This window comes from Trachymyrmex cornetzi, unplaced genomic scaffold (assembly GCF_001594075.2).
Source record: "Trachymyrmex cornetzi isolate Tcor2-1 unplaced genomic scaffold, Tcor1.1 scaffold47, whole genome shotgun sequence".
In the NCBI taxonomy this organism is placed as follows: Eukaryota; Metazoa; Arthropoda; class Insecta; order Hymenoptera; family Formicidae; genus Trachymyrmex; species Trachymyrmex cornetzi.
The window spans coordinates 1,535,158-1,553,071 of record NW_017299509.1 but is presented as its reverse complement, the minus strand read 5'-3'; the positions used below and the strand labels follow the sequence as shown (position 1 = coordinate 1,553,071).

Here is a 17,914-nt window from a genome sequence, read left to right as displayed (position 1 = left end):
ATTAATACTTAATTTTAAAATATTTTTGATTTATTCAAACAGTTAACTAAATTTATATAATAGTATATATTATATTATTGATATATTCAAACATATTTGAATATGTTGCGTAAACTTTATTAAATATTAATATTAATAATAATAAATTTATATTTTTGTAAAATGGAAACTTATATATTTTCTAGAATTAATAATATTATAACTTATAAACATTTTATTAACAACCCTATTTTGTTACTGCACTTCGTGTACATCGATGTACAAGTAGTTTATAATCATCATAATCATTTGGAATAAAAAAAATTCTGAAATGCTTTTTATACTTCGTATTATAAAACAATGATGTGTACATGAATATGTAAAAACGTAGGTTTTAAAGTTGCGGTTTTTCTTTGCTACCGCTTAGTTTTATTCAAGCATATGTAAGAGAAACACGTTCGTCGAAGCGAAATTATGGCTCAGTTGGAATCTAATTATTATATTTCGGAAACGGCAAGTAAGTTCAAAATGTATATATGTATATATATATGTATATATTGTGTCGAAGAAATTTTTAATCTTTAAACTTTTTTTAGAAGTGATATTACAAAATATTTTTTCTCACACAACAAATTATGTTAACTTCCATTATATAGATTTCACAGATACACAAAAGACAAAATGGTTATTAGTATCTGCGCCGATGCCAATATTTTTTATATCCATAGTTTATCTTTATATCGTCTACATTGCTGGTCCGCAATTCATGAAAAACAGACAACCATACTCTTTGAAAACGTTTATGCAGTGTTACAATCTTATTCAAATTATTTCAAATGCTTGGATAGTGTTTAATTTCGTGACATATGCTAGACCATTTACTGCTGTACGGAGATTTTGCGGGTCACTCGATGAACTTTGCGGCAATTATAGTGAAAAGGTATATTAAACTTTGAAATTACCAAAAATGAGAAACAGTCTAAATGTACTAATTTAAATTAGTAGGTATATTTTAATTGTTATTCATACGACATACGTACAGACATCGATAAATTAAACATATGAATTTAAAGAGTAAATATGATTTGGCAAACATTGACACGAACAAAATCACAATAGATTTAAATAGATTAAATCGACACTATTAATCATTCACACATTATTTACCATTCATTAAGAAAGACCGTATATGTGAATATATCAAATATGAAGAACGTCAGCCTATCACGGTCAAAGTTTAAAAACTGGAATATTTTTCGTAATAAATTCTTTACAGTTTTTTTAATTTAATTTAGGGGAGATTGGTGGCGTTTCAGATTGATTATGTTGAAAGTCTGAAAGTTATCGGCGTTCAATCTTATCTAAAATAAAATTCATTTAATATGAATATACATATATTGTATTATTCAAAACATCAAACTTTGACCGTGATAGGCTGGCGTTTTTCTTCGTATTAGATTTAAATAGATTTAAATTTCTTATTGCAGATGCTTGAAACACTATGGTGGGTACTAATGCTTAAATTGTTCGATCTCGTTGAAACTGTAGTGTTTGTTTTGAGGAAGAAAGATCGCCAGATCTCATTTTTACACACATATCATCATGTTAGCACATTTATCTACGTTTGGTTGATGCTTAGTTACTTCAGTCATAGTTTTAACACGGTTTCGATGCCGCTCAATTGTTCTGTACATGTTATAATGTATTCCTATTATTTTCTGAGCACTTTTGGATCGAATATGCAACGAATACTTCTTCCAGTCAAGAAGTCTATTACCACTTTACAAATGGTAAGTCCTATATAATTTCTATATAATTTCTATATAATTTCTCGATATACATGTATCGATATTAAATATTGCTTTCATTAAAACAGACACATATTGCATTCATAATGGTAATTAGTATGCAAGGTTTTATACCCAGTTGCGGTACTAAGATGGTGAAATACTACTCTGTATTAACATGTATTAATTGCATGATAAACTTATTATTCTTTTACAATTACTTTTATCATTCTTATAAGAAGTCGAAAACAGCCTAATTTCGAAGTACAATTTTGTTGAATAAGTACTGCTGTTAATTCAATAAAATTCATTCTTATTTCATTTATTGTAATAAAATATTAAATATGTATATATCTAATTATTTATGCACGCGTATAGATATATGCAATGCTATGTGTATATCCTATTATTATTCCACAATTTCCTATGTATTTATCTACAACGGCGCAAGTAGCATAAAACAATGCTATGTAAAGGATTGCGTCTTGCATGCTAATATCTTGAAAGTTGAAAGGTAAATAGTTGTACAATTTGCGTGCACATGCTGCACGCTGCACACTCCAGTCTTGTCGGGCAGGTGATGGTATCTCACGAGTGCGCCTTAAGTGCTAATTTCGCGAGCGTTACATTTCCCACGTTTGACACGGCGAATCCTCGGGAGATCCCGCGCGTCCACGTCGATGTCTACACGCGCAGCGGCGTACATAATTCTGGATTTAGTGTCGCGTTAGGCCGTCTGAGTTTGAGGATCGTAGTCCCCCGAGTGGCGCGAGATACCGCATGGCCGGCCGTGCAGCGTGATTTGTGGACGTCAATACGGGGGTTATGCGTGACGTATCTCACCGATCATAATTACATCCTGTTACTGGAGAGATCCCTACGCCACGGCTCCTCCTTCCTCCTTCCTTCCTTCCTTCCTTCCATCCATCCACTCGTATCGCTCGTACCGCTCGACCATTCTCTCTATATCTACGATGACATGTAGAACTTTCTGATTTATCGATTCTGTAGAGGAATAGCTTAATCTTTCACCGCGTCTTGTTGACAAAGCACCGCGAATTTATTAAAGAAGATTATATTTTCTACACCGCTCAACAGTTTCAATCGTAAATTAATTTTTAATTATGCATGACAGATACTATTTGGATGAGATAAATAAGGGTCGATTTTAAGTCGGTTTTACGTCGTGCGTATATTGAAGAAGAATCATAAAGATATTTTCATATGGATTAGTCTCGCTTTACGTTTATTGCCTAGATGATTGCGAGTTTTCTTTTCCTATGGACAGTGATATACGATATTTAAACGGATGTAATTTGATTTCTGTCAACACCTAGCTACTTTCGAATCTGTATTTCGACACTTCCAAAAGCTTCTCCTCCTTTCGATGTTCTTTGAGACGGAAGTCATAATCTTACGTGGCTGACAGGTAATAGCCGAACGTTATTGTCGCCACCCTTTAGTCCGCGTACATACGCTATTGTGTTGCTTTTTTATTTTTCTTACCATCGCGTTTAATAGCGACAACATTGTCAGTAAATCACACCTAGACCCGTGAACCTAGCGCAACTCTGGACGAGGCTATTAGTATAAATACGGTTATAATGCAGGCCCCAGGGGTTGGAAAGGGTATAAACAGCTAGTAAATCAAGACCTGCGACCCTCCGGCAGCAGGGGTCTGCCACCGACTCGAAATCAGGGCGAACGTTTAGCGTCTCGCAATAGCGAATGAGTCTTTTCTAATCGGCCATTTTTGCCCGCCTGCTGCTCTTGCAGGTCGTATTATTGCACTGCCATCACTCTATGCATTTATATAAAACGGATCGTATAAAATCGTTTCGATGCAAATAAAAATATAATAAAGAATTACATTATAAGTTAATTCTACATTATGACGTTAACAATATACGTTTTTATTCATTTCTACTGTAAAAGAAAGTAAAAGCGAATTCGTATTTCTATTAAAAATCATACAAGTGTACTGGATTACCTATGCGATTTTAAGAAAGATGTTATCAACACGATAAAATTTTTCTTTCTCTCTCTCTCTCTCTCTCTCTTTCTCGTCCCTCTTTCTTTAATACCAAAATATAATTTCGTGACGCATCACGATTCCATGATAAAAGCCTGAACTATTTGCTTTACTATTTGGATAAATATTTGTTCAAATTTCCACCTTAAGATTTTCATGTTCTTTTCGATTGATCATATTTTCTTGTAAAATGGAAGGGCTCTTTAAGAGGAAGGAAGTAAATTGTAATTATAGTAATTTCAATTAAAAAAAAATATTCATCTTCCCCTCACTGGGCATGACAACAGAAAAGATTGCGGACAGGTGACGGGAGACACCGCGAGCCCAACTTGTACGAGTCTCTCACGTAACATCGAGGACGTACCTCCGCCGAATTAATCCGCCATTAATATCCGCGCACCGAGGCGGAAGAGCCGGTCGAGTGTGTAAAGCTTCTCTCTAAACACAAGCGGTTCTAACAAATGGCGAGATCGTCCGCGTCTCCCGACTCACGGCGTGGCGCTCCTAATGCCGCGGCCATGTATGCATACGACCGGACGGTGATTAATGCCGGCGTGGAGGGTCAAGATCCTCGTCGATTAATCAAATTAAGGGTGGAAGCGCGAGATAAAACTCGTGCCGCTGGAAAAGTCCGGCGGTTCGGCCGATGAGAAATCGTCACCGTGCGCGTTCGCTCGTCCGATATTGCCGGTGTGACCGTTGAAAGAGGGAAGTCTGGGGGAGGGAGCCTAAGAGAATCGCACGAGTGTTGAAAAATGACGGACATGACTTATCTGTATCGAGGATTGCGCCTGGCGGCCGTTTGGAAAGAGGCGTGACCACTGGCCCTGAAGCTTCGAGCTCTTGTACATTCTGGACCGAGAGAAAACTGGACGTTCTGGTCGCACGTCGCAGGCCAGAAGGGGCTTAAGATCTCTCGGGTGTAAACGGAAATGTGAAATATAGTCCCGATATGATCTACCCAAGTTAGCCTGTCTGTTCATCGTTTTCCAAGTTGGTTCATCGCTCGTTCATCGCTTCACCCGTGCGAATGAGGGACGGCTAAATGCGTCTGATGAGAATCAAACCTACGGCACCTACGCGCGTAACTGAATTTACGGGTCGCCGGACTCTCTCGGGTTCTCTCAGCACCGCAGACGGACGCTATAGAATATAGATGGACCTCTTTCAGCGTCCGGCAGCCGGAGCCCCGCGATTACCAACGCGGGGCAGATCGGCGAGTCCCTCGAAACGATCAGTTAAGTCCCGCGCACGAATTCATATCTCGCGCATCGTTTGTCTCGAACAGAAGCTCGCATAGGCATTCGTCGGGGACGTTTGAAGCGATGAGCTGCGGAGCGAGAGAAAGAGGGAGGGTTCGTCGAGTTCAGAGGGCGATCGTCGTGTGTGTACCAAGGTGGGACAAGCGGAAAAGGCGGGAGGAACGGGAATGAAAGAGAATGAGAGAGATAGAGAGAGAGCAGCCTCGTATTCGCAAACACGCAAATTTCAAAAGGCACTCGACTATGTGATGTCGCGGCGGGCATGAGCGACGGGGCTCTCCGACGACGTATGCAAATACAGATCGAGCATGATAAATTGCTCTTGTCAAGCCACCCGGTATTTCGCACGAGCCTATAGAAACCCGTTTATCGTCGAGGTACGGATTCCGCATATAATCTCGCCGTCCTCGCCGTCCTCGCCGACGGTTGAAGTAGCGCCGCGACGTGTCACGTCGCGCATCGCGACGGACGAAACTTTCGCGTGCGCTTAGTCGGCGCCATCGACGACGACGTCGACGACGACGACGACGGAGTGCGGCCTGGCTGTACCTCCGACGTCGTTATCGTTCGCCGCCGCCACTGCTGCGAATTTTAATGGAATAGTTGCGTTGTCGCCGCAAAACGATTCCACGGCTCGCGATTTGTCACGCCGGCAGAAACGCAAACGATCATTTCGTCCTTCTCTGCGAATACTCGACAAAACTTTTGATATGCCAGACGAGTGGAATTAGGCGACATCGTAATCTTAAAAATTCCGCTAGTTGTCTTTTATTTTATATCATTTCTTTTCGATGAACTTAATTTATATAAGATTATAAGATATAAGATTAATTGATTATCGGAGTTTTAATAAAATTTGAAAAATTGTCTGATTTATTTAATCCTGCTGGTCTGTTTGAGTCTATTCGCGATTCAAAATGTAATTCATTTTCTTACTAATATTTTATTTAAAAACTTTTTTCCCCCAAAATTTCATGATGTTATCTGTTAATGTAAGATGTTTTCCGTAAAATTTTTTTTATTTATTTTTTATAGCTTTTTAATTATATTGATCCAAATATGATGATATGATCATATAGCAAATTTGAACAGATCAAAATTAATTCGAATGGCAAGTACGCAAAATTAGACTTGTTACTTTTTCTAACGTCCACTGGTGACCATCAAATTTATTCCTAGTTTGTGCGCGAGGTGATATCTCAGCTAGCCATTACGAGGCAGAGTCGGCAGCTGAAGTCTAGGGGGTTGTGTGATATTACCTTTCCCTTATGATTGCACAGAGTTGTCAACAATGTCGCTGCACGAACTTGAAAAGACTCGTGACGTTCTTTTGGATGAGAGGATCAGTCTTTATTTCTACCGGTCGCGAAAGAAAGCTCGTCGGCACTCGATTTAGGTGTAGATTCCGCGTCTAAATCGTTTCATTACAAGATTTCGTAGGGGGTCCTGGCACATCTGCATTAAATGCAGCCCGAAACCGGTTCACCAGCTTCGTATCAACCTACTAAAGCATTCCTTTTTTCCACGTCGATTTATTGCTCGTCACGTCGTGAAAGATGTCGTCGACGAGCTCACTACGGTTTGAGAATTATTCTCGATGGAATGGCGGATATTGAGATAAATAACCGGTTCTTGCATTAATCCCAACGGATTAAATGTACATGAGTTTTTATTATGCGCATTCATTTTAATAATTATTAATATTCTAATCTTAATGAGATGCTTACGCTTGTTATGTAAGTATGAACATGTAATAATTAACGTCTAATCTAGATTTTTATACAATAATCCCAGTTTTTCGCATAGGAACATTTATTACCTTCCGAAAATATTCCCATGCGAAAAGCTATTTTTTTCTTTTGTCAGAGATTCCGTTTTATATTTTTTGATGTAAATGCATTAATGTGCTTTCAGTACATGGACTTATATAACCATTTCAGTTTGACGCATACACGCGTGATTATCGCGTATTAGGGTAGTAAATAAAACGCTCGCTAATGGAACCCCGCAATTCCACGCTCGCACACTTCGCTTTCTCTGCATTATGTTGCCGTCGATCAGCACGACATGTATCAGGAATTCCAATTATCCGTATATTTTGAGTCACATGAGCGTCGTCTCGTCTGTCCGTACCAAAAAATTATTAGATATTCCTTTTAACGTAAGGCATGCAATTAATTCACAATTATCCAGATATTTCCATTTCAGCTTTTTTATACAGTTATCTTTGTACGCGTATTGGGCAACAATATTAAAGCTTGGAAACGCGCAATCGTTCTCGATATCGTGTATTCGTAATAACGTAGAATTCGAATCGAATCTACTGGATGTACTCGTTGTATCTCGCATATTGCATTCCGTCAAAAGGTATTCTTCATTCAGTACCAATCATGTAGAAGCGGTGGATACGTATGGCGAATATTAGATCCGCGTTTCCTTTCGCGACGGCCGGGATCGCCGTGGTGTCACGTCCCGAAGGGCCATCGCGGTGGGAAGCTTGAAATGTGAGTCAGAACGAAAGCGAATGTAGTCGATCCGAGAAGTGATTCGTCGGTGGCACCCACAGGCGCCCACGCCACGCCTTCCAAACCGGATCCCATACTCCGTCGTATTTCCACCCAATCCACTCTCTGCCTCTTTTCCTTTGACCGTGCTCTGCTTTTCACGTCGCTCTGGAGAGAGTTCTCGCTCGATGCGTCCCGTTTTCGAAAAGCGCCGTTCCGCTTCAATCCGGCCGTTTTAAAGGGATGAAAAGGACCTTGGTCGGCTCACTCGTAACACACCCTCGTACATGTATACAGACTCATTCGCTAACGATCAGTCATTTAGTCGGAGAAATATCCTCAACTCTCTCTCTCTCAAGAGATTAGAATATGATGATATTGAACTCTCAAAACTCTATTTTTTTTTCCGCATATAACTATTTTGAAATAAATCGATTGAAAGAAATATTATGTGATAAAAACATTCCTGTGTTCATTGATAAAATTTATTAATATCTAAAATAATATATAGTATGCGAATTTCGTGTATGATATTTGTGGAGAACAGAACTTGAGTTTCTGTGGTATCTCTATTTCATCATGTGTATACGATGATGATATCAGTAGATGCACCTGTTTGTTTCTCAGAGGGTTTGAATTAAAATCGGTGAATGATAAGATTCACTTAGGCTGGGGCAGATTTAACGAGGACTTCACGTCGGTGATCGAAACGATTATAATCGTGATTAAATAATGAGATATTAATACGCAGAGATGAAGATACGGAATATTTATATAGATATATTTTCTTTTCATTTTTTCCCCTAATACAATTTGTTCTCGACACGTTGGCATCTTAGGCCGTTCATTATCCAATTTAACTTCCACATTTTTCGCGAAGATCTTGAAGCAGGACGAGTTCCGCCTTCGTTCCGCTGTTAATACGTGACCGTGTTGAGAACGAGCTAAAATAAATACTACCGTAACGATGTTGGACTCTGCGCGTCCCGTCTTGCATTCAGATTTTAAGGGAAGAATAATTACCTCTCGCCACCTAACCCATCGTGTCGGTGCACGGAAGCGTCATGCCGCTTTCTTCGGTCCGGCAGAAGCGTATGTACCATTGAATAATGCAGCCAGCAACGAGCGCGATTCCGCGCACGCACGTGACGCACCAACTGCGGTGAAGCGCGCGCGCGCGCTTTTCTCTCTTTTTTTTTTTACGTCGCATCGCGCACAGGGAGAGCAGTGCATTCACCGGGAGGGCGCAATATCTGGAGGACCGCGTTTCGCCATCCCTCCCTTCGTTCACCCCTTTTCCACTCTTCCGCCCTCCGCCTCCGCTCCCTTCCCGCCTGGGTCGTTGACCTGACCTGGTGAAACACATACGGGGGTCCTTACGCGGACTCTGAACCGTACGCAGCGTTCAGATGAGAGGATTCTACAGAGACTCCTTTGCGACGGAAAGGGGTAAGCGAACGGCTGGATAAAAATATGAAAGCGCGGAGGGAGAAAGGGAGAAAGAGAGAAGCGCGCACTTACATGTGAAAAGAGTCATATGCGCATTAGATTGTCTTTCTCTCTCTTTCTCTATTCGAACAGTCTTTCGCTTCTCTTCTTTCGTTACGTGCACTCGCGAAACGTCGTTTATTCGCACCGCGGGCGAGCCTCTCTTTCTCCATTGAATACGTCCTTTCCTGCTCCTCCTCTCTTCCTTCTCTTCTTCTGTCTTCTCCACTCTGGAAGCATCGTTCATTCGCACCCCGTGTTCTCGGGAATATAGGACGTGCGTAAGCCTGGCACCGAGTCATGTGGTGATGTATGTCCCGTACCCGGTGATTTATATGTATAATCGTGCGATAACGTTGGCGCGCTGATTAAATTTTTCTCGTCCTGAACGAAGCGCAGACTTTTTCGCTCATCTACGATTCTCCAACTACTTCTTATGAGTTTTCATCAGTACGCGCGCGATTACAAATAGACACAGAGGCCGGAAATTCAATACACATGCGCTCGCAAAACCGGTATGCGATTTATATGTTCTATTATTTGTAACCGTACGCCCGTCGGGCTTTGAACCTTCCTGACATTTCAGGAGGACACGAAGAGGAGTGTGCGAATGAATAATTTAATGGCGATCAAATAGCGGCGGGTTTGCCTCCGAGAAAGCTCATTCAGTCGCCTGAAATACTTCACTGGGCTTTACCCTTTAATATTATATCATTTTTTATTGTCTCACATATGCAGACAGTGGGTAAACAAACGTCTAACAAATATTTTATATTTCCATCTTTTATGTTTTCGTTTTTCGATTTTATGACGTTTTTCCTTTATCAAAAGTAAACATATCTGCTTTTACAATTAATCGAGAAGAGATGGAGTTTTTGCATTTTTTATATGAAAATATTTCATTTAAAACATGCAATAGAGAAGCGCGCGCGTGTGTTTGTATTCTTTTATTTCACTACAGCTGCAATTGACAAATGTCACGAGAAAATCGGTCAATGTATGACAGATACCAAAGCATAGATGTAAATATTGTCGTTGAACACTGCAACAAATCGTCATGCGGTGCGACGTATCAACATTCGCGCGTATAGCCGAGCGCATTGACCCTGTCAATCCGGCTGCCGCGATGAATGCGAGTAAGTGCAGTCTTACGCAATACGTATGAGAAAGGGTGGCGTTGCCGATGGTTGGAGAGGTCGGGATGTAATACCGAATCGGGGGTAGGGAAGGAGCGAAAGATCGTAGCGTCGAGCGCTCACGGTGGGAAACGCATAATATAGAGAGGGAGGACGGGCGTTGTGCATTATGGATACGCTATTCACCCCGCTTATTACTTCCTACATACCAGCCCTCTTACCCAGGTACGCATGAACGCGCGTACGAGCCATCGTCACATGCGTTTCGTTCTCAAGGAACACGCTTCAATGGCCGTTCGCGTTCGCGTGCAGCGACTTCGCGGTCAGTCTGTGAAAGAACAGGGATAAGTACAGGGAAAATAATAAGAAATAAGAAAAGAGTGTCGAACTTCCAGTAGGAATTTCCTGAATTTGTCTCATTTCGTTCCTCTTCGAAAGTAAATCGGTAATGGTCGCGGGGTTTGTGCGCAACAGCGCTTGCATTTTTCACAAGCGTGTATACGGGTAGCTTAGTCATGGGATACGATAGCCTGATAAATAATAAACCGGCCTTTCCGCACGTCGCAGGTCAGCAACCTAAAGGCGGCGGTAACGTCGTCCAGGATAGATAATAATCAGAAGGATACGATATCGAGTTGATATGACTGCAGCCATACAACACTTTTGATTAAACGAAAATATTTTTGAGTTTAGGATACTTATCCGTCATAAAATTTCATTTGTAGTATGTGTGTTTGAACTTATTTGTGTCATTTTTGTGAAATTACCTTAAAAAGAAATGAATCTTATACACTTCCTGAAAATAATCTATGTATAATTATTTACTTTATTTTGTGTAAAAGATTGCGTAAAATATGTATGTTTTATTACAAAGTTAAATTTGATGATTGTATTATTGATACATAATCGAAATATTCACACTGACTAGTTGAAAGTTTACTTGAACAATAAAGCTACGAATACTATCCTCAACCAACAAACACCTCGAACTATAGTTTTACATCGGTGGATAGCTCATCGATTTCGAATTTAACATCGCAGCGGGAGATGGAGCAAGCGAGAGAACAAGAGTGGGTCTATGGCGTAGGATTAACAACCGGATAATGAAGTCAGTGTTTCATGCCCTGTGAAATTGCGCTCACTCGGACCGCCATTCGATTCTCGCTTTGATTGCGCCATGGGCGAAAGCACAATGGCTATAAACCGTCCAGCGTTGAGCACCATTGCTAGTAACCCTGCCTCCCCCCTTTATTCGACGGAATTTTCGGACTCGAGGTTTTCCAGATTTTTCAACGCGCTCGTCAATGCTTTGAAATCGCGCGTTAGCCATTTCGCCAGTGCTTCGACGTTCACGACTCCGTTTTGTGAAATGAAAAGCTGAAACAAACGTAGAATTGACCGTTTCGACAGGAATTCTATTAATCCCTTACCTAGCTCGCGAGAATACAGAGATTTAATATACTTTTGTTATTAGATTGAAACAGACTCTCTGTAAACAAATAAGTATTGTAAGGTAAATAAACATTTTTATTTATTTTTAGAGTGCATTTCGAAGGAAATGTCATAGGAAATATAGTTATTCTTTTTATTTTGGAATATATTTGAAAATATTGTTATAGGATTTATGTCGAAAGCGTGATTTAAAAAGAATTTACGAAATTGAGGTATGTTGTTGCATTGTTCTATTAAAAAGTCTGTGTTCCACTATTAAAAAGTCGCTATGTACAAAATATACAATCCGAACGCTACGGAACTCTTGATGAAATTTTTCTTTAACTCTTCAGTTTAGTGGACGCTGCATTTTTCGCGTCGAATTTTTTCAGGTTTCCTGACGGCCGTCCACGCCCCGCTTTCGAAATGGCACCCACTATTTCACCCTCACGAACTTTCACGGTGTATTACGGGGTACAAAACGGGGTAGGCCTCGCTCTCTTTTTTTCTCTGTGTTTTTTAAAATTCTCGCTAACGCCATTAACGTGGACGTATACTGGCTGTTTTTGCAAGCCGACGCTCGGAAAAGATTTGCCCGCCGCTCCCTGCATACGATCGCATGACGCGCCTGCTCGCTGTCGCATTTAAACACGTAAACGAATTAACTCGAATTTCAATAATCCGTTTAGCCCGCACCAGGGATTCTCGTCCCCTGGGCTGTTTCGGAAAACTGCTCAGCGTATGGAGCAATTTTGTGCACCGTAAACAAAATTATACGAGACGTAACGGTGCACTTCGCGGGCATTTAATGTACACCCTTTTTTCTTCTTTCAAAAACTTATACGACATTGTTAGAAAAAATTATGTTTTGATATTTCAATGAAATATAAAATCATTATTATAATCTAACAATACAAAAATATATAATTTTGCGATTCGTATGAACTTTGTATATCTATAGAATATTTATAGATAATTTCAATTATAATGAAATAGTGTAGAGATTCAAGTGACCGGTGTGCAAGGCGCTGAAAATGTGGTTTCACCACGTCCATCCGTTCGACGAATCGAGCGGCTGCAATCACGTGGCTTTTACGCCACGGCGTCCCTCGCTGAAAAGCAAATGAGTGGTTGTTGGCCGCAGAGACGACGATGATGATGACGATGATCATCATTACCGCGGTGTCCCGATACGATGACCCCGCTGCTGCAGTACCGATGATTCACGGACGCTTATTAGCTCCCGGCTCTCTCTTACCCACTCTCTTTTTTCTCCCTTATTTTCTCATTCTCTCACCCTTTACGTTCTCTTTCTCCTTCTCTCTCTTTCTCTCCTGCCTTCTCGTCATCGTCAATGTGAGATAACGAACGGTAGCTGGTCGTACAACAACCGAATTGCGACTATCACTTTCACGATCTATTATTTACGAAATTTAACTCTATCGGACGTTCGTTAGAAGCGGCTTTGAAACCGATGAAATAAACAGGATTAATGTTTTCATCTTTTCTGCATGGTGTAACCGAATGAAAGTATAAATCAAGCCCCGTGCAATCATCATCGTCCACGCCCTCGGGACACAGTTGAGTAGGCCATCGGATCCACGTGCAGAACGATGATGATGATGACTATCATTGTAGCTCGCGCTGATGGTCTCGTTAGGCTCACTATGGCTTCCGCTGTGGATGACGCATGCAATACAATGCGATGCAACGATGTTTCAAGGTGGATAACGATATCAATGGAAATGATGATGTCGACTTTCAGGAAAAAATTTTTTCCGACGATCAGCATTTTGAAAAATATGTAGCAACAAAGATTTTATTTTACCGATCGTACACACACACACATCCTCGAACCACACGAATCGATGATCCGGCATGGCGGTTGATCGCGTCCTTTTCATCTCCTGCCGTTCTCGTCCCCGTCGCGGCGGAATCAATATGGGATGATGAACTGCGTGGATTGAAAGCGATCGCTGGTGTTAACAGCGTTATAACATCCAAGCCTAGGCCAGGATCTCTCTGTATTGCCAGCCGGTGCGGTCATGATGTCCGCGGTATTTTGCACGCTGTGACCCCACGTTTGCGAAACCCACCATTTACCTCTATCTATCACAATCATTTGGTGGTCGGAGTCGCGGCGAAAGCCTCGGTCACCGTGGCTACTCGACAGTTTCGATATTCACTCGAACGTTTGATCCTCGATGTTGTAAAATAATCTACGATCTACGCGTCGATCAGATACAACGCTAAACTGAAGAATTTTTTCTATTCTATTCTTTCTCCGTTTCGTATCTTCCCTGTTATCTCAAGCTTTTGGAGATCAAATATACCGTGCACAGTTCTCCATGCATACACTCTCCTGGATACCGTTTGATCTACAAGTTTGTTTATCCTGTTACGCGAATAAAGTTGCGTCTGCGATTGGATCCACCGCGCCAGCGTCTCGTTCAGTGCGTTTTTGTTAAACGAGAGCAAGTATTTTCTTTAAAAAAAAAAAATGAATAGAAACAAAAAGTGAAGTGCGCCATTGTTACGCGACTGACGAATGATAAAAGGCTTAACGTTTATTGAGATGAGTATAACGGGATTATGTCCATTAATTGGGCGCGTTTTCCAAGTAACGATATATTTACCCTTCTCTCTCTCTCCCCCTTCTCCATGAAGATTGCTGCAGCGCGGACTGCATGGAACTGACATTAAGCACCGCTTTTTATGGAGCGCTACAGTTAGTCGCGCGTTTTATGCTCGCATACTCATCGTGTCGGATCATGATGATCATTTTTCAGGAAAGTTATAAAGAGCACTTTAATTGACTTAATGTTTTATCTTTCTTTCAAAAAAGTTTATTTCATGACGCAAATATTTAAATTCAAATATTTCTCTACTAATAATATGCAATTTCTGTTCCTTTTGATTCTTTTGTTTTCATGTCAAATCCTGGAAATTGATGTACGCCACCCCATATTCACGGAACGATATCATCCAGCTTTATTATTAATCCGCCGAGTATTTCTCTGAAAATAATTTCTGTTGAAATATACGACAATTATATATCTCTCTTGAATGTCGTGGAAAAATTTTCTGAATTTTCCATCTGCGTACTGTGGGAAAATGATAGCAAAAGGGATTCAAAGAAATCAGCATTTGGAATATCACGATTTCTTCGTTTTCTTTTGGTAATTACGAATCGATGGTACAAGCGCTTTTTACTTCCGGTTTTGCGTTTCCTGTGTCCAAAAATGCGAGATTCTTTCCCGCTTTCTAAACCAGAGATACCGAAAAATATACCTTGCTCGCGAATAAAAATACATGCAAGTCGTAGACATGGCGGAAACGATACGCTTTATTCCTTTGCCCGAAAAAGCGTGTAATCTAGCTGCTCGTCTGACCCGTTGGAGATAAGGAATTAAAAATGTGGATTTTGCTTGGTTTATTATGAATTAAACGTAATGCCGTCGGCCGTGAAAAAGTGTCTGCCGCTCGTAAATGCAAATAACTTGTGTGCGTAAACACGTACGTATGCGCATGCATAGGTTGGTTGGATTAAGTAATATGCGGTGGTGGAGGATTTTACCCTCCTCGGTGTTCTTTTACGATTTCGAGGGCTTTCCTGTTGTGTGAACGTTTATGTGTGTGTTACTCATGAAATGTTACTCGTTATATTACGTTATATCGCGCTGTGCTATGTTTCGGTTCCGTCATATTATTTCACGATCGATAATTGACGTCGCAGTAAGTAACGCAAAATATTTTATAATGAAAAGATGAAATTATGAAACCGTAAAATAATTTTTAACAGAACTTTATGTTAATTATACAATGAAATTGTACCAAATTGAAATATTTAATATAAATGAATGATCATAATAACTTTTTGTCTCATTTATGCAAAAATTTATGGAAAAAAAATTGGTTGAATATGGCATAGCATTTTTAATTGGTTGCAGCAGCCAATTTTTTGTTGCGTTAGCCTATCGAAATTCTGTACTGATATTGCGGATATTGCTAACGCAACCATAATTTGACCGCTGCAACGAAAAATTGGCTGCTGCAGCCAATTAAAAATGCTCTGTGATATTTTACCATTTAATTTGTTATTGCAGCCAATCTTTTCTTTCAGTGTGAAACTTCTCATTCATGAATTATATTATTTACCAAAGGCGCATAAGAGGAATGAATGGAATTACCCCTCTGTTGTCTTCCTGGAATACGCACCTCCATACGCGTGTAAGTACGAGTAATAATGTAGCGATATACCCGGTGTTTAGTACTCGTATTATCGTAGCCCGTTTGTTTGAACATGGCTTGCAGCCGCGGCTATTTGCGCTGTACGCATCCGTGTAGATTGCACTCTGGACGGATCGTGATATCGGGACTGATGTATCGTTAAGATATCGGACACAATATACCAACGTCATACGGCTGTGCCGTCTATATCCGGTAACGACTTCGAACGAGCGATTTTCGGCGAGAACTCGCGCGGACTTTATGGACAAACGAATCGAGGAGGGTGCAGAATTAGCCGAGATAAGCTTTCAGGTGAATCCCGAATGTGCGATCATGCCGATCGAAAACCCGACAAATCCAAATATGAACGATATATAATAACGTGAATATCGAATCTTGAAACAATGCGTCTTTTTAGAAAATAATGTGCGCTTTTAAATTATTCGCTTAACGAGTAGATTGAATTGTTGCAATACAATTGGATATGCATATGTATACATACGAGAACAGTGTTCAGTTTGACTTGCATGCGCATAAAACGCTACCGCTGTCAGTGCACGAGAGAGAGAGAGAGAGAGGGGCGATAAAAAAACAATATTTGAAAACGTCATATATACGAACGCAGCGATTCGATTCGCTACCGCGAATTTCCGTCGGCGCAAATAACGAGAACTCCACGAAGAATGGTGCATTGACGTCATGCCACCGTCACGAACGGATAAAAATCTCATCCCCGACGTCGATCTCTTCCGAATCAGTCAGAAACGTTATTATGAAAAATATGGCCGACACGACGCGACGGTGAGATTTCGGTTGCATCACGAATATGATTTTGCATTGCTTTACTACCGGGTTCGGCAGCGCGCGTTCCGTATAAATTGCCTGGGCGATCCTCGAAAACTGGGAAATTTTTACGTAGCTGTCGCGATCGTTGATTGCTGCCGGCGAGAGCACCCGGACTGACGGGCGACGGGGGACGGGGGTGTTGGGAAGCGGGGGTGCTTTTAAAAGTGGCCGCTCGAAAAAAAAAGGCCATTCGCGCTCCAGCGGACGTGTATACACTCGCATGCGCAGCCGAGATACGAGGCCTCTTTACGAGCAATATCTAATGGATTGCATCGGGCGAGCGCAAACGTTAAATTTGACGTTCACGATTATTGCAGCCCTCCGGGGAGACTTGCGCGGGGCCTCGCGGAGTACGGGAGGGTGGCGGAATAGGACGATGTTTGACGTTAATTTTATAATCCTGGCGAAAAAGTTACGATCCGGTAGTAGCCCAAGCGATTCTTTTTCTCTCTCCCGTTTCGCGTCGGTCACCGTCCTGGTTATTCGTTGTACTTCTGTTTTTCATTTCGAATTTTTCTTTGTCGTAATAATTCCTTCTTCTGTTTACGGGCGAGTTTAATCTCTCGCTGTGTACCTGTGATATTTTATGCATTTTGTGCGCATTTACTCTTTTTCGCATTCTCTCTCTCTCTTCAATTTAACAAAGTTCATTTCAATTATGCGAAACAGGAAAATAATTCTAGAAACGCCGCTCCGTTACTGCATAATTAATTAACGAAATTCTTTTGGGGATGAATTAAAAAATGCGTAATTGCTAGAACACGGAGCGTATAATTCGCCTATTTAAATTTCATTCCATTAATAGTACACAGAGCGGCTAAATTTTTTTGCTTTTTCTTATCTTAATTTTCGTTGCTTCCGCCTCTTTGTTTCGCACTTTAGAAATCGGCTCTTTTTTCCTGCTTTACAAATTGCTTCAACGTCGCGTACCAGAAAAGGGTTGCACGATACTCGCTAAGCGGCTTGCTGTTACCACTTCAACAACCAATGGTTGTTAAGTTTAGTCAACTTGTACTTTAACGATGCCTTTTTTATGTTAAAAAAAAAAGTTGTACTGGCTATGGAGAAACGCATTCGAAGGCGAAGAGTGCCGTGCAAAGTTTAAAGTGTTCCGGACCAAACTTTATTTTTCATGGCAAGAGCAGTTTCTCTTGCGCGACTATTTCCGAATTACGTGTTTCCTCGAATTTCGCTCTAATTTAATGTCTGCATGTATATT

The 17,914-nt window shown here is 40.8% G+C and overlaps 1 protein-coding gene across 1 annotated transcript; it reads left to right on the top strand.

Moving 5' to 3' along the window:
- The first annotated feature begins 415 nt into the window (after positions 1 to 415).
- Positions 416 to 12,775, top strand: LOC108765032 (elongation of very long chain fatty acids protein 1). Its single transcript, XM_018513503.1, has 6 exons — positions 416 to 496; positions 636 to 919; positions 1,467 to 1,769; positions 1,856 to 1,921; positions 11,117 to 11,193; positions 12,616 to 12,775. Exons 1-6 carry the CDS (start codon positions 454 to 456, stop codon positions 12,773 to 12,775), a joined length of 933 nt encoding a protein of 310 aa, XP_018369005.1. The 5' UTR covers positions 416 to 453.
- The last annotated feature ends 5,139 nt before the right edge of the window (positions 12,776 to 17,914 follow it).